The 21697-nt window shown below is 41.4% G+C and overlaps 1 protein-coding gene across 7 annotated transcripts in view; it reads right to left on the bottom strand.

Moving 5' to 3' along the window:
• adgrb2 (adhesion G protein-coupled receptor B2) overlaps nucleotides 1–21697 on the bottom strand; it is an 805995-nt gene that overhangs the window by 15690 nt on the left and 768608 nt on the right. For all 7 annotated transcript variants that reach the window (XM_043717943.2, XM_087976927.1, XM_087976929.1 and 4 more), the window contains one exon: nucleotides 4488–4592. In XM_043717943.2, coding sequence (XP_043573878.1) covers nucleotides 4488–4592 — 105 coding nt within the window. The remainder of the gene's footprint in view (nucleotides 1–4487; nucleotides 4593–21697) is intronic.

Genomic DNA, 21697 nt, shown 5'->3' with positions numbered 1-21697 from the left:
TGACCTTGTGAACCTATGTTGCACTCCCTCAATAGCCAGAATGTCTTTCCTCAAATTTGGAGACCAGAACTGCACACAATATTCCAGGGGTGGTCTCACCAGGGCCCTGTACAGCTACAGAAGAACCTCTTTGCTTCTATACTCAATCCCTCTTGTTATGAAGGCCAGCATGCTATTAGCTTTCTTCACTACCTGCTGTACCTGCATGCTTGCCTTCATTGACTGGTGTACAAGAACACCCAGATCTCTTTGTACTGCCCCTTTACCTAACTTGACTCCATTTAGGTAGTAATCTGCCTTCCTGTTCTTGCCCCCAAAGTGGATAACCATACGTTTATCCACATTAAACTCCATCTGCCATGCATCTGTCCACTCACCTAACCTGTCCAGGTCGCCCTATAATCTCTTAACATCCTCCTCACATTTCACCTTGCCACCCAGCTTAGTATCATCAGCAAATTTGCTAATGTTACTATTAATGCCATCTTCTATATCATTAATATATATTGTAAAAAGCTGCGGTCCCAGCACTGATCCCTGCAGTACCCCATTGGTCACCGCCTGCCATTCCGAAATGGAGCCGTTTATCACTACTCTTTGTTTCCGGTCTGCCAACCAATTTTCAATCCAAGTCAGTACTTTGCCCCCAATACCGTGCGCCCTAATTTTACTCACTAACCTCCAATGTGGGACTTTATCAAAGGCTTTCTGAAAGTCCAGGTACACTACATCCACTGGATCTCCCTTGTCCATCTTCAGAGTACATCCTCAAAAAATTCCAGAAGATTTCCCCTTCATAAATCCATGCTGACTCTAACCTATCCTGTTATTCTTATCCAGATGTGTCGTAATTTCATCCTTTATAATTGACTCCAGCATCTTTCCCACCACTGAGGTCAGACTAACTGGTCTATAATTTCCTGCTTTCTCTCTCGTGCCTTTCTTAAAAAGTGGTACAACATTAGCCACCCTCCAATCCACAGGAACTGATCCTGAATATATCGAACTCTGGAAAATAATCACCAACCAATCCACGATTTCTAGAGCCACCTCCTTCAGTACCCTGGGATGTAGACCATCAGGCCCCGGGGACTTATCAGCCTTCAGACCTAACAGTCTCTCCAACACTAATTCCTGGCAAATATAAATTCCCTTCAGTTCAGGTCCTTCAGCCACTGTTACCTCAGGGAGATTGCTTGTGTCTTCCCCAGTGAACACAGATCTGAAGTACCAATTCAACTCTTCTGCCATTTCTTTGTTCCCCGTAATATGTTCCCCTGTTTCTGTTTTCAAGGGCCCAATTTTAGTCTTAACCATTTTTTTCCCCTTTCACATACCTAAAAAAGCTTTTACTATCCTCCTTTATATTTTTGGCCAATTTACCTTCGTACCTCATATTTTCTCTGTGTATTTCCTTCTTAGTAATCCTATGTTGTTCTTTAAAAGCTTCCCAGTCCTCCGGTTTCCCACTCATGTTATACCTTTTCTCTTTTGACTTTATATATGTTTCTTAACTTCCCTCATCAGCCACGGCCACCCCTGCCTCCTCATAGGATCTTTCTTCCTTTTTGGAATGAACTGATCCTGCATCTTCTGCATTATACCCAGAAATATCTGCCATTGTTCCTCCACTGTCATCCCTGCTAAGGTATTGCACCGTTGAACTTTGGTTAGCTCCTCCCTCATAGTTCCATAGTTCCCTTTATTCAACTGAAATATTATCACTACCGATTGTACCCTCTCCCTTTCAAACTGCAGATTGAAGCATATTGTATTATGGTCACTACCTCCTAATGGCCCCTTCACTTCGAGGTCCCTGATCAATTCTGGTTCGTTGCACAATACCAGATCCAGAATTGTCTCTCCCTGGTAGGCTCCAGCACCAGCTGTTCTAAGAATCCATCTTGGAGGCACTCTACAAAGTCTCTTTCTTGAGGTCCAATACCTCCTGATTTTCCCAGTCTACCTGCATGTTGAAATCCCCCATAACAACTGTAGTAACATCTTTGCGACAGGCCAATTTCAGCTCCTTATTCAACTTACATCCGACATCCTGTTTGGGGGCCTGTAGATAACTCCTAAGAGGGTCTTTCTACCCTTAGAATTTCTCAGCTCTATCCATACTGACTCTATATCCCCTGATTCTAGGTTCCCCCGCGCAAGGGACTGAATATCATCCCTTACCAACAGGATGATGGATATCCAAGTGCAATGGATATCACACCCAACATCTGCACATGTGGTCTGCAGCAGTGGTTGCAAAAATGATGAATGAGAGGACAAAGCTTGTAGTATCTTAGAGTCATCAAGATGTACAGCACAGAAAAAGACCCTTTGGTCCAACTCATTCATGCTGACCAGATATCCTAAATTAATTTAATTTGCCTGCAATTGGCCTATATGCCTCTAAACCCTTCCTATTTGTATACCCATCCAGATGCCTTTTAAATGCTGTAATTGTACCAGCCTCCACTACTTCCTCTGGCATCTCATTCCATTCACGCACAACCCTCTGCGTGAAAATGTTGCCCCTTCAGCACCTTTTAAATGTTTCCCCTCTCACGCTAAAAGTATGTCCTGTGTTTCTGGACTCCCTCACCCCAGTGAAAAAGACCTTGTCTATTTATCCTATCCATGCCCCTCATGATTTTATAAACTCCATAAGTTCATCCCTCAGCCTCCCATGCTTCAGGGAAAACAGCCCCAGCCTATTAAGCCTCTCCCTCTCGCTCAAACTCTCCAACTTTGGCAACATCCTTGTAAATCCTTTCTGAACTCTTTCAAATTTCACAACATCCTCTATGGCAGGGAGACCAGAATTGCACACAGTATTCCAAAAGTGGCCTACCAATGTCCTGTACAGTGACAACATGATTTCTACAAAGGACAACAGTGATCCACACCAGATTTCTTCAGAAACATAACAACTTTATTGCAACACGCTGAACTAGAACAAGAACTGTAAAAAGGATTTCTAATTTATACAACTTAAATTTCGATACTCCTAAATCTAATTAATTAGAAAGAGCAATAGATCCTTGGCTTTTGTACTGGTTTTGGAATATAAACAGTAGATGCAGCAAAACCTCTTCTCTTGGAAGAGTATCAACATGATGGGACAACATCTGGAAAATTGAGACTGTCAACATTTTTAGAGAAATCATAATGCACTTTTGCATAAAGAAGAAATTTAGAACTTTTCCTGCAAAGAGGCCGTAGGAAGTGCATTGATCACAGGGCATGATAGAAAATAACTTTCCTTTGTGAACTAATTTTAACTTAATATAATCCCATTTTAGCAGAAAGAAAATCAGAAATGTGAGAATGAGAGCACATCCATTAGCCAGCTAACATGAATGTATGAAAATGAACTGGGGATTATCCAAAGTTAAATATAATCTCAAAGCATTACAAATACTCTTACTACTCCATTTTGAAATTGGACTATATTAAAGTTAAGATTAATTCACAAAGGGTGAAATTCAGAGAATAGAATTGCTGGAAAATATACAAGAACTAACTTCACTTTTTGAACAGTGAAAGGCATTTGGAGCATTTGGGGATCATCCAAACTCATGGAGGAGGTTTTCCCTTTTGTGCTGGAGTTCCAGCAGGCTGGACCACTCTATTTATCCTACTGCTCAATGGTTAGGCTTCATTATATATGCATAATGGGCTCCTGCCAGTAAAACAGAACTTAGCAATGCAGACTCAGAATGATTATGCACTGGTGATTGGCTAGTTTTACTTTCTCTGAATCTTTTTTTTCTGTGCCTTATGTGTATTGTTTATTTTTAAATGCTGGTTCACTACATGTGATATTGTTCACAGGGAAAGACAAAGAGCCTTTTTTCCGGTGAAGCAAACATTAGACCTGGGCATACAGATGTAACTTACTCCCAATTCTAAATGCCATAAATTTGTCCTTGTCTTCATATAATGCTTGATTTTACATTGTTATTTACATTAAACAGCGAAACCTATATCAATTTGGGAAATGGATAGCCGCAAATGGTCGAAGCAGATAATTTTCTCTGCAATATAAATTGCACTTCAAGGAGACATAAAACTGATTCCAGTTACCACTTGTGAGATGGTTTAATTAAATTGTGACAGATTTTTATAGATCACAGCTATTATAAATGTAGAGAAAAGACATTTGAAATGGAAAAGGTATGAACAGATTTAAGATCTTTAATATATTGTAGATTTTCACCCTTGCTTTAAAAGAGCACAGAAATTAATTTGTATGAGCAACTGAAGCACTTGAAGAACAGAACTTACTGTAATGTTTAGCCTTACTAAGACTGAAAAGGTTTTGTCATAATTAGCAGTCCAGATAGAAATCACAATGATCACAGTTCACAACCAGAAAATACCATTTTCTAAAACATTGCTAAGTAAAACTTAAAAGTAAAGTAAAGAACAAGAGTACATTGATTTCTAAGGCACATTAATTTTCGTCAGAAAAAACAATTAAACTTCACCTTAAATCCTGAGGGTTCGGAATCTCGGAACCTGTCTAAGGTGTGGAATTTCTGGTTTAGTTCATGATAGAGTTCTGAATGACGTTTTCTTGTGTGCATGACTTTCTGTAATCAGAATGTTAGAGAGGAATCAAAATGATAGCTGTAAATCAATGAAACATGGACAGGAACTAAGTTCTTATCTTTGAGTACAGTTTGATTATGATGGATAAATGGCAGCATGAGATCATTTTATCTGAACTCACTGCACAGAGAACCCATAGAATTAGTTGGAATGCTGTTTCATAAAACTTCCAATAGTACTCTCTAATAGCACCAGAGAGAGTAAACCAAGTATGGTACAAAATGAGCACTGCACTCAATCTTACTGGTTTCAAAGAGCAGGTTGTGTTAAAATTGCAGGCCATAAGTCTGGAGTGAGATCTGATTGTACAGGGCTGAGTGAGTTACGCAAAATGTACTTATCTCTCAGCCATCTCTCATTATTGGATATTACTGCTGTGAAGATATTGTTTGTATCCGATATGTAAGGACAATGCTTTAACAAAGCAGTTACAATTTTGTTACAGATATTGCATAGAGTAATACAAATCCATCACATCATTGAACATTTCAATGATTCAGAAATCCACTGATTCTTCAGCAAATGCATGATCTGAAGTGGAGCATTTTTCTATTGCTTTGCTTAGGCAGGCATTCCATTTGCACCTTCAGAACAATGAAATGGGTATTAATCGGAGACCCTTCGTAGACTTTTCTTAAGTCCTTGAATTTAATTCATATCTATGGCTACCCATGATATTTCACACAGTGCTGCCAGTTGCAATGCTGCAGCTTTACCATCAGACTGGTGTCACAATGCAGTTGTGCCTCAAGATGTCAAAATGACAAAAATGCACTCCTGTACAAAACTGGAAATTTGACGCAGCCATATTCCAGAACCTTCACATTTTGTTTCTCAATTATTATTTAAAGAAAATTCAAGGTCTCATTTCACATAACCATGATAGGGCTTGACTTAGCTTTCAGCTGAAATAAAACAAATACTGATTCTTGCTGGCCCACTCAGATATACCTCATTTTGTAACCTCTTCCTTTCCAGTCAAGGCATTGCTTTTTTCCAAAACATACACGTCTCTAACTCAAGGAATGGGGAATAGACACAACAAATAAACTGCAAGTCAAAAAAGCAGAAATGCTGGGGAAACTCAGCAGGTTTGATACACCAATGATCCTTCTTTAGAACTTCAGACTCAAAATATTAACTCTGCTTTTTTAACAGATGCTGACAAACTTAATGAGTTCCTCCAGTAATTTCTGTTTTTATTTGTTTCAGATTGCTAACATCCACCATTCTTTATTTTATTAAACTTTGGGAAATGAGTCAAGCTGACAGCAGCCTGGGAAGGTATGGTAATAAAAACTTACCAGATGGATTTGGGGCCTGCACTTTGGGAGAGGAGCCAAACAGAGAACAGCCTGGGAAAGTAAGGTAATGCAAACTTACCATGTAGATTTGGGGCCTGCACTGTGTAACCAGAGCTGAGTAAGAGCAAGCAGAGTGCAGCCTGGAAAGGTAGGGGATTCTGATTCTGGGTGGGAACTGAGGTGATGTCACAGGAGGGCAGTGATTTGACTGGCTAAATTAGAATCTGTGTTAAATTGAATCGTGTTAAATTATTGGATACAACTTATTTATTGGTTATATCTTCCATAAACAGAGATACAAAATCAGTTAAAATGAAATAAAAAAATTAAAAAATAATTAAAGAAAATAAGGATGGAGAGTCAGGTGATGTGTTGTTTCTGCATAATGTGGAAGCTGGTGGACCCATTGTGGTTTCCAGTGACTATGTCTGTAGTAAATGTTGGTTGCTGGAAGAACTCCAGCTCAGAGTCGAGAAGCTGGAGTCTGAGCTTCAAACATTGTAACATATCACAGAAGGAAAGAGTTATCTGAACGCTGTGCTTCAGGAGACAGTCACACCCCTTAGACTAACTAACTCTAATTCGGCCAGTCGTCAGGGACAGCAGGGTGCGGCTGTGAGTAAGACAGGTAAAGGGATCCAGGAGTTAGAGTTGCAGGAGCCTCAGCCACTGTCCTTGTTCAACAGGTTCAAGAGTTTTGCTCCCTTTGTGGACGGGAGTGGGGACTTCGGAGAGGATGAGCCGAGTGATCACAGCACAGTGGTGCAGGGAGCCATTCAAGTGGGGGGAGAGAAGAGAAATGTTGTTGTAATTGGGGTCAGTATAGTTAGAGGTATAGACACTGCTCTCTGTGACCAGGATTGAGAGTCCCGAAGGTTGTTTTGCCTACCTGGTACTTGGTTTAGGATATCTCATCTGGGCTGCAGAGGAACTTGGAGTGGGAGGGTAAAGATCCATTGGTTGTGGTCCACGTAGGTACCAACGACATAGGTAAAACTAGGGCAGAGGTTCTGCTGAGGGAATATGAACAGCTAGGAGCTAAATTAAAAAGCTGAATGAAAAAGGTAATAATCTCTGGTTGACTACCTGAGCCACTAGCTAATTGGCACAAGGTCAATAAGATTAAGCAGATAAATGCGTGGCTCAAAGATTGGTGTGGGAGAAATGGGTTGAATTTATGGGACATTGGCACCAGTACTGGGCAAGAAGGGACCTGTTCCGATGGGACAGTCTTCGTTTGAACTGTGTTGGGACCAGAGTACAAACGAATCGCAGGCTTTTTGTTATGTTTAAAGCGTGTGGACAAGAAAACTGAAACTAGAAAACCCGAATTTAAAAAGGAGGTAAGAACTCAGGAGAGGTTATTAAAACTCCAGCACAGACACGAATAGTACAGTATGTTTGGAAAGGCTTAGCAATAAAATGTCAAGCATACTGGACAAACGGATGACAATGAGAAGAGGGACAGTTAATACAGGACCGAAGGTATTACACCTGAATGCACACGGTATAAGGAATAAATTAAATATTTGTGACATAGATCGAAATTGGCAAATATGACGTAGTGGGCATTACAGAGATGTGACTACAAGGGGATCAGGACTGGGAGCTGAAAATTCAAGGATATACAGTCTATCAAAAAGATAGGCAGGTGGGCAGAGGGGTGGGGTTGCTTTATAAGTAAGAAATGAAATTAAATCAATAGTAAGAAATAGTAGGGTTGGATGTGGCAGAATCTGTTCGGGTAAATTGAGGAACTGAAAAGGTGAAAAAAACCATAGCTGGAGTTATTTATAGGCCTCCAAATAGTAGTCAGGAGCTGGGGCACAAGATACACCAGGAGTTAGAAAAGATGTGTAGGAAAGGCCAAGTTATGGTGATCATTGGGGGATTTCTATATGCAGTTGGACTCTGAATTTCAGGTTGGTAGGGAATTGCAAGAAAAGGATGGCTTTTTGGAGCAGCTTGTGGTGAAGCCTGCTAGTGACCAGGCAATACTGGATTTAGTGATGTACAATGAGGCAAAACTTGATAAGGGAGCTTAAGGTGAAATAATCCTTAGGAGGTAGTGACCATAATGTGATTGAATTTACTTTGCAATTTGAGAGGGAAACGTTAGAATCAGAGGTAATGGTATTACAGGTGAATAAAAGCAACTACAGAGGCATGAGGCAGGAGCTGGGTAGAACTGACTGGGAGAGGAGCCTAGCAGGAAAGGCAGTGGAACTAAGTATGGTGGCCATCATCAAGGAGAAGGTGCTAGAAAAACTGAATGGCCTAAAGGTGGATAAATAACTAAGGGAGATAGCTGAAGAGATAGTGGAGGGATTAGTGGTGATCTTTCAGGAATCAATAGAAACAAGGAGAGTCCCAGAGCACTGGAAAATCACTAATGTGACACCTTTCTTTAAAAAGGGAGTAAGGCAAGAGATGGAAAATTAAGTCCAATTAACCTAACCTCGGTTGTGGGTAAGATCCTGGAATCCATGGTGAAAGATGAGATTTCTCAATATTTGGAAGAGTACGGTAAAATAGGGCAAAGTCAGCATGGTTTCATCAAGGGGAGGTCATGCCTGACAGATCTCCTGAAATTCTTTGAAGAAATCAATGAGCAGGTTAGACCAAGGTGAGCCAATGGATGTTATATACCTAGACTTCAAGAAGGCCTTTGAAAAGGTGCCGCACATGACGCTACTGAGTAAGATAAGGGCCCATGGTGTCAGAAGCAAGGTGCTAGCATGGATAGAGGCTTTGCTGTCTGCTCTCTGGCAGGAAGCAGAGAGTGGGGATAAAAGGGTCCGTCTTAGGATGGCAGCTGGTGTTCTGCAAGGCTCAGTGTTGGGACCATAAATTTTCACTCTATACATTAATAATCTAGATGAAGGAACTGAGGGTTTTCTGGCTATGTTTGCAGATGATCCAAAGATAGGTAGAGGGACAGCAATGAAGAGGCAAGGAGGCTGCAGAAGGATTTGGACACATTAGGAGAGTAGGCAAAGAAGTGGTAGATGGGAAAATGTAAAGCCATGCGCTTTGGGAGGAAGAAGAGAGGCATGGACGATTTTCTAAATGGGGAGAAAATTCAGAAGTCTGAAGTGCAAAGAGACTAGGGAGTTCGATCCAGGATTCTCTGAAGGTAAACCTGCAGGTTGAGTCTGTAGTTAGGAAAGCAAATGCAATGATGGCGTTTATCTTGAGAGGACTTGAACATAAAAGTCAGGATATACATCTGAGGCTTTATCAGGCTCTGGTCAGGCCACATTTGAAATATTGTACGTAGGTTGGACCCCATATCTCTGGAGCGCGTTCAGAGGAGGTTCACGAGAATGGTCCCAGGAATGAAAATCTTAACATATGAGGAACGTTTGAGTTCTCTGGATCTATACTTGATGGAGTTTAGAAGGATGAGGGGAGGGGGGATGTAATTGAAACACATAATACTAAATGGCCTGGACAGTGTGGATGTTGGGAAGACGTTTCCATTGGTAGGAGAGACTAGGACCCAAGTGTCTTAGAGTAAAGGGAAGACCTTTTAGAATGGAGATAAGGAGAAACTTCTTCAGCCAGAGAGTAGTGAATCTATGGAATTCATTGCCACAGAACACTGTGGAGGCCAGGTCATTGAGTGTATTTAAGACTGAGATAGATAGGTTCTTGATTGTCAAAGGGATTAAGGGTTATAGGGAGAAAACAGGAGAATGGGGATGAGAAAAGTATCAGCCATGATTGAATGGCAGAGCAGACTCGATGGGCAGAATAGCCTAATTTCTGCTACTATGTCTTATGGCCTTCTGGTCTAAACTGTAAGTATTTGGTGAAGATTTCTTTTACTTTTTTCTACGCTCTCTCCAGTTGATATGCCAAGGCAATGAACGCTGTTGGGAAGAAGAACATTGGAAATGATTTGAAAAGCTTTTGCAAAGATTAATGTCATCAGAGATATGACTTGGAATTACTTATAATATTAGCAGCAGTCACAGCTTTTACAGAATTGGGAGATATTGTTTCAATTATAACGTGATAGAAATTCAGACCAATCTATTACTCATGATGGTCATTAACACATAGCAGTGAGACACATAGTAACTGAAAAGAAAGCATTAGCTGCTGCATGCGCATTGTAAGAAATTCGCTGACCAGTGTATTGATTGTAACTAGGTAGACCTCATAGAATATGAGTTTGATGACTGGGACTGTTAACCTGGTCTTATCAGGTAGCCCTGGCGGAAAGATAAGAACAGAAGTGTCATGAATCCCATTCATTTTGCAAGCTGGCTCTGAGGGAGTTGGATAAGTGTCAAGGATTCTCCATGTGTAAATAAAGGGTGACTTGGTGATGGGATACCGCCCTCTGTGGAGTTATTTCAGTGGTGATGAAAGAAAAGCATGCTCCTGGAGTAAATCGTTCGTGGAAAGTATGTGTAGATTTTTCCAGGCAGATGACATTGGGCCAGGTGACATTGGGCCAGATGAAAAGCAACAAGTACCTCTTCTGACAGCATGTGGACCCGCAGCTCTTTTGGAGCCTAGCTTTCCCTGAGGCACCAGCTACTAAAACCTTTCAAGAGTTAACGGATTTAGTTAAGGAATATCACAATCTCAAACCTCCTCTAATTCTGAGAGACCATCACTTTTACTTGGCAATTCAAGAACCAGGGGAATCTGTACTGGGATTTTTGACTAGGTTAAGATGACTGACAGAGGCATGTGACTTTAGTTAATGAGATGCTGACAGTCCATTTGGTATGTAGGATTAATGATGTAACCATGCAAAAGCCTCTTCCAGCTGGAGCCCAACTGGATTTCAAACAGGCACTACAACTGGCTTTATCATTGGTAATTGCGACAAATAGAGCATATGAATTGCAGGGTACTCCGATGGAAGTGGACACCCTCACCAGTCCGACTGAGCTTGGGGAATACCACTTGAGTGAAGGTAATTGCATAGCCCACCTCAGGACATATCCCGATTAGACGGACTCTAGGTCAGACAAAGCAAAACCACAAAACAAAACCAAGCAACAGCCAAACAGTTAAAATTTTCTTCAGGATCTGTACTAGCAAGCCATTGTAGTCATTGTCAATATGCAGACTCTAGACAGCAAAAGAGTCCCATTCGATCAAAACTGAGTAAGATAGGCTGGTATCCAGGAGAGTGCATAACCTGGAAAGTCCACCTACATCTGGTTTGGAATGTTAAATTGCTTAGCAACATCCAAATCAGTACAAATCAAAATAAATGTCTGGTTAAATGATCACCCAGCTCTAATGGAGGTCAATGCTGGCATGGCTGTTTCAGTGATCACAGAACCACTTTTTAACAAAATTCACTCTGGACTCCAGCCCTCAAGTTTGTGCAAGACCTCAGCTAGACTGAGAACTATGAGGAAACCTTTACAGATTAAGGATATAACTTCGGTTCTGGTCTCTTATGAGAAGCAGCTGGTCCAGTTACCACTTATTGTAGTAAAAAGCTCAGGTCCAGGTGTGATGGGGTGCAACTGAATGAGAAAGATCCACCTGGATTGTCTCAACATTTTTCATCCAAGTGAAGGCCTGAGTGAAGTTCTAATTAAATATCCGGAAGTCTTCCAGGAAGGTCTAAGGGCTATCAAAGGAGCCAAGGTCACATTGCATTATTGACTAGAAAGCAATTCCATGATTCTGCGAGGCCCACCTATTATCATTTGCCTTACAGGAAAAAAGCAGAGGCAGAAATCAGAAGGCTGGAAAGTGAAGGAATCAGCACACCAGTCCAGTTTGCAGAATGGGCAGCACTGGTCATATTGATTGTGAAGCCTAACGTGTCAGTTTGCCTTTGTGGGATTTTAAACAAATGGTAAGCCGCTTTTGGAGCTGGATAAATACCCAAATCCTTGCATAGAGGCTTTATATGCGAAGCTGGCTGGGGGGGGGTCTGTCCTTCATGAAGCCATGTGCACTTGTAATTGCGGTTACATGAAGATTCCCAGAAGTATGCTCCAATTAATACCCACAAGAGTTTGTGCAAATATACAAGACTGCCATTTGGGGTATCATCAGACTGTGCAATTTTTCAGTGGACGATGGAGAACATTTTACAAGGTCTACACCTGGTTGCCATTTATCCAGATGACATGCTAATAACAGGGAAGACCGATAAGGAGCACAGAGAGAATTTGGACATGGTCCTTAGATGTTTCTCCCAGGCGGGCATACACCTAAGAAAGGGTAAAATGTGTGTTTCAGGTACCCCAAGTGACTTACGTGGGCTACAGAGTTGACAAGACTGGGTTACACCCATTGGAAGATAAAGATAGGGTGATTAAAGGCCCACTGGCTCCCAAGACAGTACCGGAGCTTAGGTCTTTCCTTGGGCTGGTGAATTGTTACAGAAAGTTCTTACATAACCTGGCCTCCATTCTGGCATCTTTACATCAACTCTTTAAAAAAAAGGGTCAGCCTTGGAAAACATAGCTTTCAGGGAAATGAAGAAACCGCTATCATCCTTTAAGATGTTGGCATACTTTGATCCAAGCGAGATCTAGTATTGACATGCGATACCTTCCTAAATGGCATCGAGGTAGTGTTAGCTCATAGGTGGCCTAATGGAGAGGAATGCCCAATATCATATGCATCCAGGAATTTGACTAAAGCACACTGTAGATATGCCCAGGTAGAGAAGGATGGCTTTGCTGTCATACTTGGAGTCAGGAAGTTCCATCAATATCTTTATGGACATAAATTGTAATAATAACGAACCACAATCCCCTGCTAGATCGGCTTAGAGGACAAGGCAGGGCCGCCCATAGCTTCTGGATGCACTTTCAGTCACAGCTGACAATATCAGACTTTGGACATAGAAAGATCCAGTCCTGGCACAACTGAAACAGCTGGTGGTGATGTGGGAAATCAAAAAGCCACTACAACCAGAACTGAAACCTGTTTGGATGTCGAGATTCAGTAGAGGACAGCATATTATTACGATGATTGTCCTGAGTAAAGGTCACTGCCAGATACTGGCTGAACTCACCAGGGTCATCTAGTATTTCCAAAATGAAGATATTGCTTATAAGCTATGTCTGGTGGCCAGGACTGGACAAAGCTGTGTTGGTGCAGCAATGCCCAGAGTGCCAATAAGTACAAATATTACTGCCAGTAGCCCCCCACATTCATGGGAATGGCTGGGTAAACCCTGTACTCAGTCACATGCCGACTATGGAGGTCCTTTTGTGGAGTCAATGTTCTCAGTCAAAGTGGCTGGACATGCATAGAGTTCATTCATCAAACACGGGAGTGACGATAGAAAAAACTACACATATCTTTTGCAGTACATGGATTCCTGGAAGATAATGGGCCATAGTTTACCAGCAGGAAATTTCCTAAAGTTGAACGGTATTTGTCATAAAAGGACAGCTCCATACCATCTCCGTGGAGCGTTGAAGATACCTGAGAATCTGAGATGGACATGGCTGATGTCACCACTTCGATGCCTTTGCCACCTGAAGAACAGAATGAATTTCTTGCAAGACACTCCGGGTGTAAGAGGTGAACTACCTCAGAAGCTGGCTCTGAGGGAGCTAGATCAGTTTCAAGGACTCTGCAGGTGGTAAATAAAGAGTGACTTGGTGATGGGATACCCACATCTGTGGATTTATTTCAACTAGATATTAGGGACAAACCATAAGCCTTTAGTCAAACTGCTGAATCTAAATGATCTTACAATGATGCCAATAAGAGTTCAAAGATTTCAGTTAGGATTGATGTGGTTTGATTTAATATGGTATATGTTTAAGGGAATCAAGGAAATGCAGCAGAACATTACATAGCTTGGAATGGGGAATTCAGAAAAATGCAAGAGAATCTGTGAAATAAGTAAAGGAATTTGCTGTACTTACAGTCCATCCATTACAGGCAACAGCACAAAGATTGAATGAAATCAAGAGACTGTCAAGAATGTAAACAGATCAGGAAATTTTAAAGGATGGCTAACATAAAGACCACAAAATCCATTCTTAAAACCAAATTTCAACTCATCTCATAGTGATCAAGGATTTACCAGTGTAAGATACAACCGTACATGAAGGTCTTTTAGGTATAATACTGCAGTGCTTGAGCACCAAATTCAATGTGGTGACCAGATCTCTCAAAACATTGCAAGAAGTGAAATCCCGATGCATCACATGATACGGGAATCAAAAGAAGCACGAATGTAAATTATTTTTTTCCAAGGGCATGGAAATACCTTGGAATGGATTTAGTTAAGAATAAAGGGAAAATGTCCGTAATGGTAGAAGATTATTAGTCAAGGTAGATTGAAGAGAAATAATTACGCTGTTCCATATCAGAAGAACATTGTTTTAGTCTATAAAATTCCTGATATTGTAATATCAGACTAATTCATAATTTGTGGACAATAGGGTATCAAGAGTTTACAGAATCAGTTGGATTTATTCATACAAGCTCAGTGAAGTTTCTTTAGTTTAAGTGGTAGAACTATAAAAGTATTACTGAATTTACTGAAAATGAAGAACTTCAACTTGTGCTCTTGAGCTACAGATCTTTACCCTTGCAGCTTGGACTGGCTCTATATGAGTTACCCATGGGAAGACATGGGCTTTCAGAAAATACGATGTCACCACTTCGATGCCTTTGCCACACTCCGGGTGTAAGAGGTGAACTACTGTGCATTACACCGTCGTATCAGAGGCAGGGTTAGAAGCACCTGACCTGGTGCTAAACTGCCCCAGCCGGAGCTACAAGGCCTTTGTCCTTGGACTCCGAGGGGGAGGGATGCAGTGGTTGTAACAAGGTCAGCCAGGTGGACCTCACAGAATATGAGTTCCCTGATTAGTACTGTTAATCTGGTAAACCAGGGAGCTCTGGCTAACAGACAACAACAGGAGTGTCAGACATTTTGTTCACTCTGAGAGCTTTAGACTAAATTTCATAAAGGATTAACTGTTATAGTCTGTGATATCACACAAGGAAGTGTCATACGTATAAATGGGCAATCTAAGAATATTCTCATAAATATAAATATGTACTAACTTAACAATAATTTGCATTACTATTGGTCACTCTGCTTCCTTAAGGCAGAAATTTAACTGTTGACATTGCCTTTAATAGTGATAAATGACACATCAATGTTCTTTTTAGCAGCTCAGCACAAATCATTTTTCATATCTAGTTCAATGATTACCTGCATATTTTAAAAAAACTTGCTATCAGACTTTCCCCTGAAAGTTCAACCAAAGGCTATAAAAGACCATGCAAAGAACCAAGTTATTGAATATATGTCCTGATACATGAGGTGTGGGGTCGGGTAGAACATGAATCAGATATTATAAAATATACTGTAGAAACCTATTGTACATGGCTTGAACTGTGAGTATAGAACTAGAGACTTCAGCTATGAAAGAAAACCACAAATGAGGAGATACATTTTGTTCTACCACAGAGAGCAATCAACATACAACACACATTTCCAATAAAAGCAAATTCAAACAGCTGCTTACAAATGCTTGTCATGTATCATCTAAGAGCCCGGAGGAGTGAAATTGAAGACTTTATGGAGATAAATACACATACCAATAACTAAATTCTTCAAGGGAGGTAATAGGTCTTGTGCCTCTGGAACTATCATTTGTGAAGAGTAACTAGCTGAAGTTAAATGGACAAATGGTGAAATACCTTTGAGGGGTTGGGGAAAATTTTGTCAAACTTGACTTTAAGCATTTTAGTTGGATGGCATTGGGTAGATTGACTTGTTGTCTGTGTAAAGATAGGGTCTTAATGACTTGAATATAACCTTTTCTTCCTTGTTTTAAATCCTGACACTTCATGTCATGAAGAGGGCCGGGACATTATTATGTGGTGTTAGGGTCTTTTATTTTGTTCAATTCACTAGACAGTATTAGTAAAGATAAAATGGTATCTCAGGACTAGAGTTCAACAAGCCTGGATTGCAGTTATTATTCTGGTATTGCTTTCAAGCTAATAAAATATTTAGAAATAAACTGCGCAAAAGCACGTAGTATTCATCTATATTTTAAACTGTGATCCAGAATACCATGTAATAAAAATAAAATGCATATTAATTCAGCAATTTTAGTTCAATCATCTAAAAATAGCCTTTATTGAATCTATCAAGTTACCAAATGTGTTGAATATATTAATCGTCATTCCCCATATTTGTCCCTTTCTACGAGGCTTTTTGTGCTGAATCTTTAGTGCACAAATCTTTATTATGGTAACTGGGGTGGCACAATGACTCAGTGGTCAGCACTGCTGCCACACAGTTCCAAGGACCTCGGTTCAATTCCCATCTTGGGTGACTGTCTGTGTGGAGTTTGCACATTCTCCCTTTTTCGCACGGGTTTCCTTTGGGTGCTCCAGTTTCCTCCCACAATCCAAAAGATGTGCAGGTTAGGTGAATTGGCCATGCTAAATTGCCTATAGTGTTAGGTGCATTAGTCTGGGGTAAATATAGGGTTGGGGAATGAGTCTTACTGGGTTGGCCTTCATAGGGTCAGTGTGAACTTGTTGGGCCGAAAGGCCTGTTTCCATACTGTAGGGAATCTAATCTACATTACTGAATGTACACTGAGAAGCACTAATAGGACCTGGGGTGGAATTGAACAATATTTAGATGTTTTTTATGAAAAAAACGTTTTCACTTGAAAGCTTGGAAAGAATATGTTTTTTTCATGGAGTACTTTATTACCTTCTGAAAAATTAGTCAGTTTTGAGAAGATTTGTAGCTCAGGTTGAGGTTCTGGATGTTGGTTTGCTCGCTGAGCTGGAAGGTTTGTTTTCTAATGTTTCGTCACCATACGAGGTAACATCTTCAGTGAGCCTCCAAATGAAGCTCCGAAATGTCTGAAAATGAACCTTCCAGCTCAGTGAGCAAACCTACATCCTTCTCTAAAATGTTTCAAATGCCTTGCAGGTAATGTATTCTTCTGAATGCTGACACTTATATAGCATTCATAGTGTACATAGTAATATCCACAAATTGGATAAATTTCATGCTACTCTGTTCTTGGGATTATGAAAGAACGGCAGTCCAAGACATTGGATTGCACACTGTTCTGTAAGTAGTGTCATAGCATTCTTAACATTCAACCACCAGAATAGCGAGAAGGCATTTACTTTACCAAGCATTGAAAAGGACGACACCTGTGAAAGTGCAGCAGCTCCTTCATACTGCAATAGAGTGTAAATGTTCAAGTGCTGGAATATATAGCCTTTTTTACAGACTATTTTACAAACAATTCAGTACTTTTTAGGTGGATACATGCCAGACACTTTGAATACAGTAAACTCTAACAAATGGCATTGCCTTAAAGACCACATAATCTGCTTTCTGATGCCAATTCAAGAAAGCAGCAGAGGAATCTGAGACACCACCCACCTGGTGTTGCTTCAGAGTTTGGTCTACAAATTATTGATGTAGCTGTCACTTCCACAGTGGAAAGGATGGGCTCAAATTTATGCTCAAGTTACTGTGTGCTACGTTGGAACTGGATTTCTCCACGCTGTCTTCAACAGTGGCAAGAGGTTCTATAGCAGCTATGCATAAAACACTAAGCATTTTGGTGCATATATTCATCAGTCTTCTCCAGGATGCTCCCCCCCCCCGCCCCCATGGAAATCCTCATCTAGATCTTCTACAGTAGAACTCGATTATGATCTTGTCCTCTGGTGATCTGCAACATGATTCACCCCCCTCCCTATGGGGCTGGCTGCTACCCACTTACTCCCAGAAACTCACCATATGCAAATGCAAATTCTACACTAGCCTGTAAACTGTACAAAGTTTTCAATACGATCGTTAGCATTTTGGCAATGGTTGTGAGTGTCAGAAACAGTTTTTTATCATAAAGGGGGTGGCTTTTCTTTCTTCTCTTCTTCCTGGGATACTGTGTCTACCCTGGTGAAATTATTTAAGAATTTAAAATGTAAAAGCCGAAAGGGAAGTTGGAAGGAAACGGGTAGTTGCACAAATACAAAGTCTGCGCCTCCACATCATGTCAGAGCTCAGGATGAGTGTATTGACAGAGTTGGGAAGGTGCTGTCACAAATAATTATATTTACTCCTCTCGGTAATGCTGAATGCCACCAGTTTTGTTGCAACTAGTCCCATACCTCTTGATTCAGAGTAAAATCTCCTTGAGAGGATGGACTCAGGAAATCATTCCCCCAATCACCAAGTCTTTACTGGTCCCTCTTATGGGAAGCTTGGAAGATAAAGCACAGAATGTCAATGATTGTGTGGAACTGTGTTTCGGTAATATGCTTGTCATGGAATAGCTGGGGACAGTGGGAAGTGGATATCTGAGGGAGGTGGATATCTGAGGCTGGCATCAATATGTGAATATTAGAGGTGATTGCTGTATTGGTCAATACAACGAGCTGGTAGTATGATGGGTAGACACTTTCACTGATCTTGAGCAGAATTGTGAGGTCATTAACCCTTTGCATTGTAGCTGTCAGAACCTCAAAGCTAGACTTGAGGGATTTACCTTGCTTGCTAACTACTCCAATTCTCTTTGGTGCTCTTCTAGCCTGTCTGTGGAAACCTGGTTTCTCTTCTTGAACTCATGTCCAAAGCTAGTGTCTTCAGCAAGACATCCATGAATTATGAAGCTCTCTCTCTGACCCAGTGTTCATATTCTCCCACTTTGTCAGTATGAGTTACTTTCTCCTGATGAAGGGCTTTTGCTGCTCCTTCGATTTTACTGCTCCTCGGATGCTGCCTGAACTGCTGTGCTCTTCCAGCACCACTAATCCACGTTTTCAGCATCTGCAGTCATTGTTTTTACCTATGAGTTATTTTCAGCCTTTTGTTATTCAGCACAGCTGTCTTTTAAAAGGGACACAATGACTTTAAGAGCTGGAGGCTAGTTAGAACTTGTTCCAGCCTCACATATCATTAAGCTCCAGTTGTTCCTACAGCTGACCAGCAGTGTGCATCATGCTGGGTTGTGAGTGACAATTATTTAAGCGTTTACAGCAAGACAAAAAAATCTAAGGGTTTGCTCTATGTTACAAGTTTCCTTTGTCTCCCTCTTGCTATGCTGCTCTTGATGTTGCCAGTCACTAACATATGTTCTTGTTTCCCTCCACAATTGATTCCCCTAGAAAGTTCGTTACTTTTTAATGATCATTTGTAAAGTTCTTCTTGTGTTCCTTCTTTCCTCAAAATATTCGTTTTAGTTGAGTATTGTGCATAATTGTACATATCAGAAGCTATGGATTTCTCGAAGTTGGGAACAACTTGTATTTTCAAGTAGAGTTTGAGGTGTCAAAATAAGACTCACACTTGGAAGTGGCAGGATGCCTTCTAACAAGGATTATGGTAATAGCATTGTTAACAAAAAGTCCTACTTATTAATATGCACGTTCCTATTCTACTGCCATCTGTGAGCAAACTGGATATCAATTTCCAACATTAAAGTTGAAGCAGAAACCTGAACACTGGTAACAACAGCTCAAGGCATGTTCCATGGGCACTGGCTGCATACACTCCATGTCTGTTGGGCTTGGCACTTGACAAATTCCAGCCTCTCAGAATCTCATGGCACCTCTCTGATCCACGTGCAGGACACTTTGTGTCATGGACTGGATCAGGTTGCACCTCAAGGCTGCTTGCTCAGTTTATGAGTGAACGTTTGTTTCGCACCTTCTGGAATGCCCACGTTTATATGACAAAATTTATTTGACAAAGAGACTGCATGTACTATAGGTATATGGCCACATCTCAAGTCTAAGCAGTGTTGTCTTCAATAAAGTCCATGGAAGCACCCATCAGCCAGGGGTTCCCAGCACAAGTTAAGGGCAATCTCTGATACCACAGCAGAGGCTGGGTGAGGTCAGGTGTCCAGTCGGTGTGCTGTCAGTCAGGGCGTTCATGTCTCAGCATCCTGGGTAGTGGCTCCTTAGCACCCAGTCTGGAATGTTGGAGAGGTGTATGTGTATCAGTCAGGGTTATGGGCACTTCTTTTTTGAAGCTGTCCAGTTAGATTGCTGAGGGAGGTGGGCCAGAAAGTCTATAAGGTTTGAACAACAATGGCAAGGGATAAGAAGGTTGGGGTAAACAGATATGCGGCAGAAAGTAGACTGGGCAACCTAATCGTGGGAACTGGGTGCTACAGGCTGGGAGACAGGGGAGAATGACAATTGTGAAAGGGGCAACTGTATATATTAGGGAGGGTATGGTAAACCTGGATGAGAAATAAGTCACGTGAGTGGGGAGTTTGTCCACTGTAAGGGTCACCTCGACTTCCAGGGATCATACCTTCCATGGTCACCTCATATGCCAGGGAGTGAGAGGAAGGAAGTACATGTGTAGGTTCGTATAGACATACAGAGATGGAAGGACTTTCGACCCTCTGAAATTACCTGAGAGAAGACTTGTGACGAGCTGTGCGTAACTCCTCTCCAGCTGAGTGCCTACTGTCACCGTCCTGTTTCCTTGTGAGGAAGGGGCACCTGGTATAAGGTCAAGGTGGTCCATGAAGCCCCCCACACCCTCCACAATACATACATACACACACACACACACACACACAATTGCCATTGCAGCTGAGGACCAATGACTGGAGTGGCAGTGTGTAGGTTCATGTGCATATCTAACAGGCCCTGAGACTGCTCAATGTGGCAACCACCATCTTGAATTTGAATGCAGCCAGAAAACTGCATGTTTGAAACAGCTGGGGTTCCCACAGAACAGCTACAATCCTGCAAGCTCTGGATTATGAAGGCCATCGCCTCTCACATACTTGCCTGGTACTCCTGTGTTTCCCAGTGGATGTGCATGACATCCCTGATTGCAGACATCACAGGATCTTGTTCCTGCTTGAGGCTCAGCAGGTGCCTACTCCCTGGCAGTGCTCCAAGTGCCAGCAGCCTGGGAAGTTTCTTCCTTAGCCAGGTGAGGGACTTGACAATGATGTGCTCAACTGCTTCTGTGCCTGACTTTAGCAACTTACCCCTAGAGTTGACAGCATCTGAGTGGTGGGGGTACCAGGAGATAGCAATGCCAGTGCTTCCTCTGAAGCTTTAGAACTTTTCTCCTTTCATTGTACAAAAGCATTTCTTGTGGACCTGCCCTCTTGACTGGCAAGACAGTGGAAGTCACACTTGTTCTTTACGAGATGCAAAACAAAGAAGATGACACGGCTAAGAGTTGGAAGTGGTACACAATGAATGACACTGACAGTAGGGTTACTGTGAGAGTGAAGAGTTGTATTTACTTGGTTGATGTGACATGGATGTTTTGGCATTCCCACAGGACTTCTGGTTTTCTCCTTTGAGGGTTCGTAAGTTCACAAGATATAGGAGCAGAATTACGCTATTTGGCCCATTGAGTCTGCTCCATCATTTGATCCTGGATGATATGTTCCTCACCCCCATTTTCCTGCCTTCTCCCCATATCCCTTCAACCCATTACCAATTAAAAATCTGTCTAACTCCTCGTTAAATTTACTCACTGTCTCAGCATCCACAGCACTTTGGGGTACTGAATTCCACAGATTCACAATCCTTTGGGAGAAGCAGTTTCTCCTCAACTATGTATTAAATTTGCTACCCTTTATCCGAGGACTATGAGCTCTCACCCAAGAATGCCTCACAAGAGGAATTATTTGCTCCACGTCTATTTTATATTTACCTTTTATCATCTTGAAAACCTCAATTTGATGTCCCTTCATTCTTCTATATTCCAGAGAGTACAGGCCTAAACTGTTCAATCTCTCCTCATAAAACAAACATGTCATCTCTGGGAACAATCTACTGAA

This window comes from Chiloscyllium plagiosum, unplaced genomic scaffold (genome assembly GCF_037043375.1).
Source record: "Chiloscyllium plagiosum isolate Xiang-an unplaced genomic scaffold, Cpla_swu_hap1 HiC_scaffold_30, whole genome shotgun sequence".
Classification (NCBI taxonomy): Eukaryota; Metazoa; Chordata; class Chondrichthyes; order Orectolobiformes; family Hemiscylliidae; genus Chiloscyllium; species Chiloscyllium plagiosum.
This window is presented reverse-complemented; position numbering and strand designations above follow the sequence as displayed.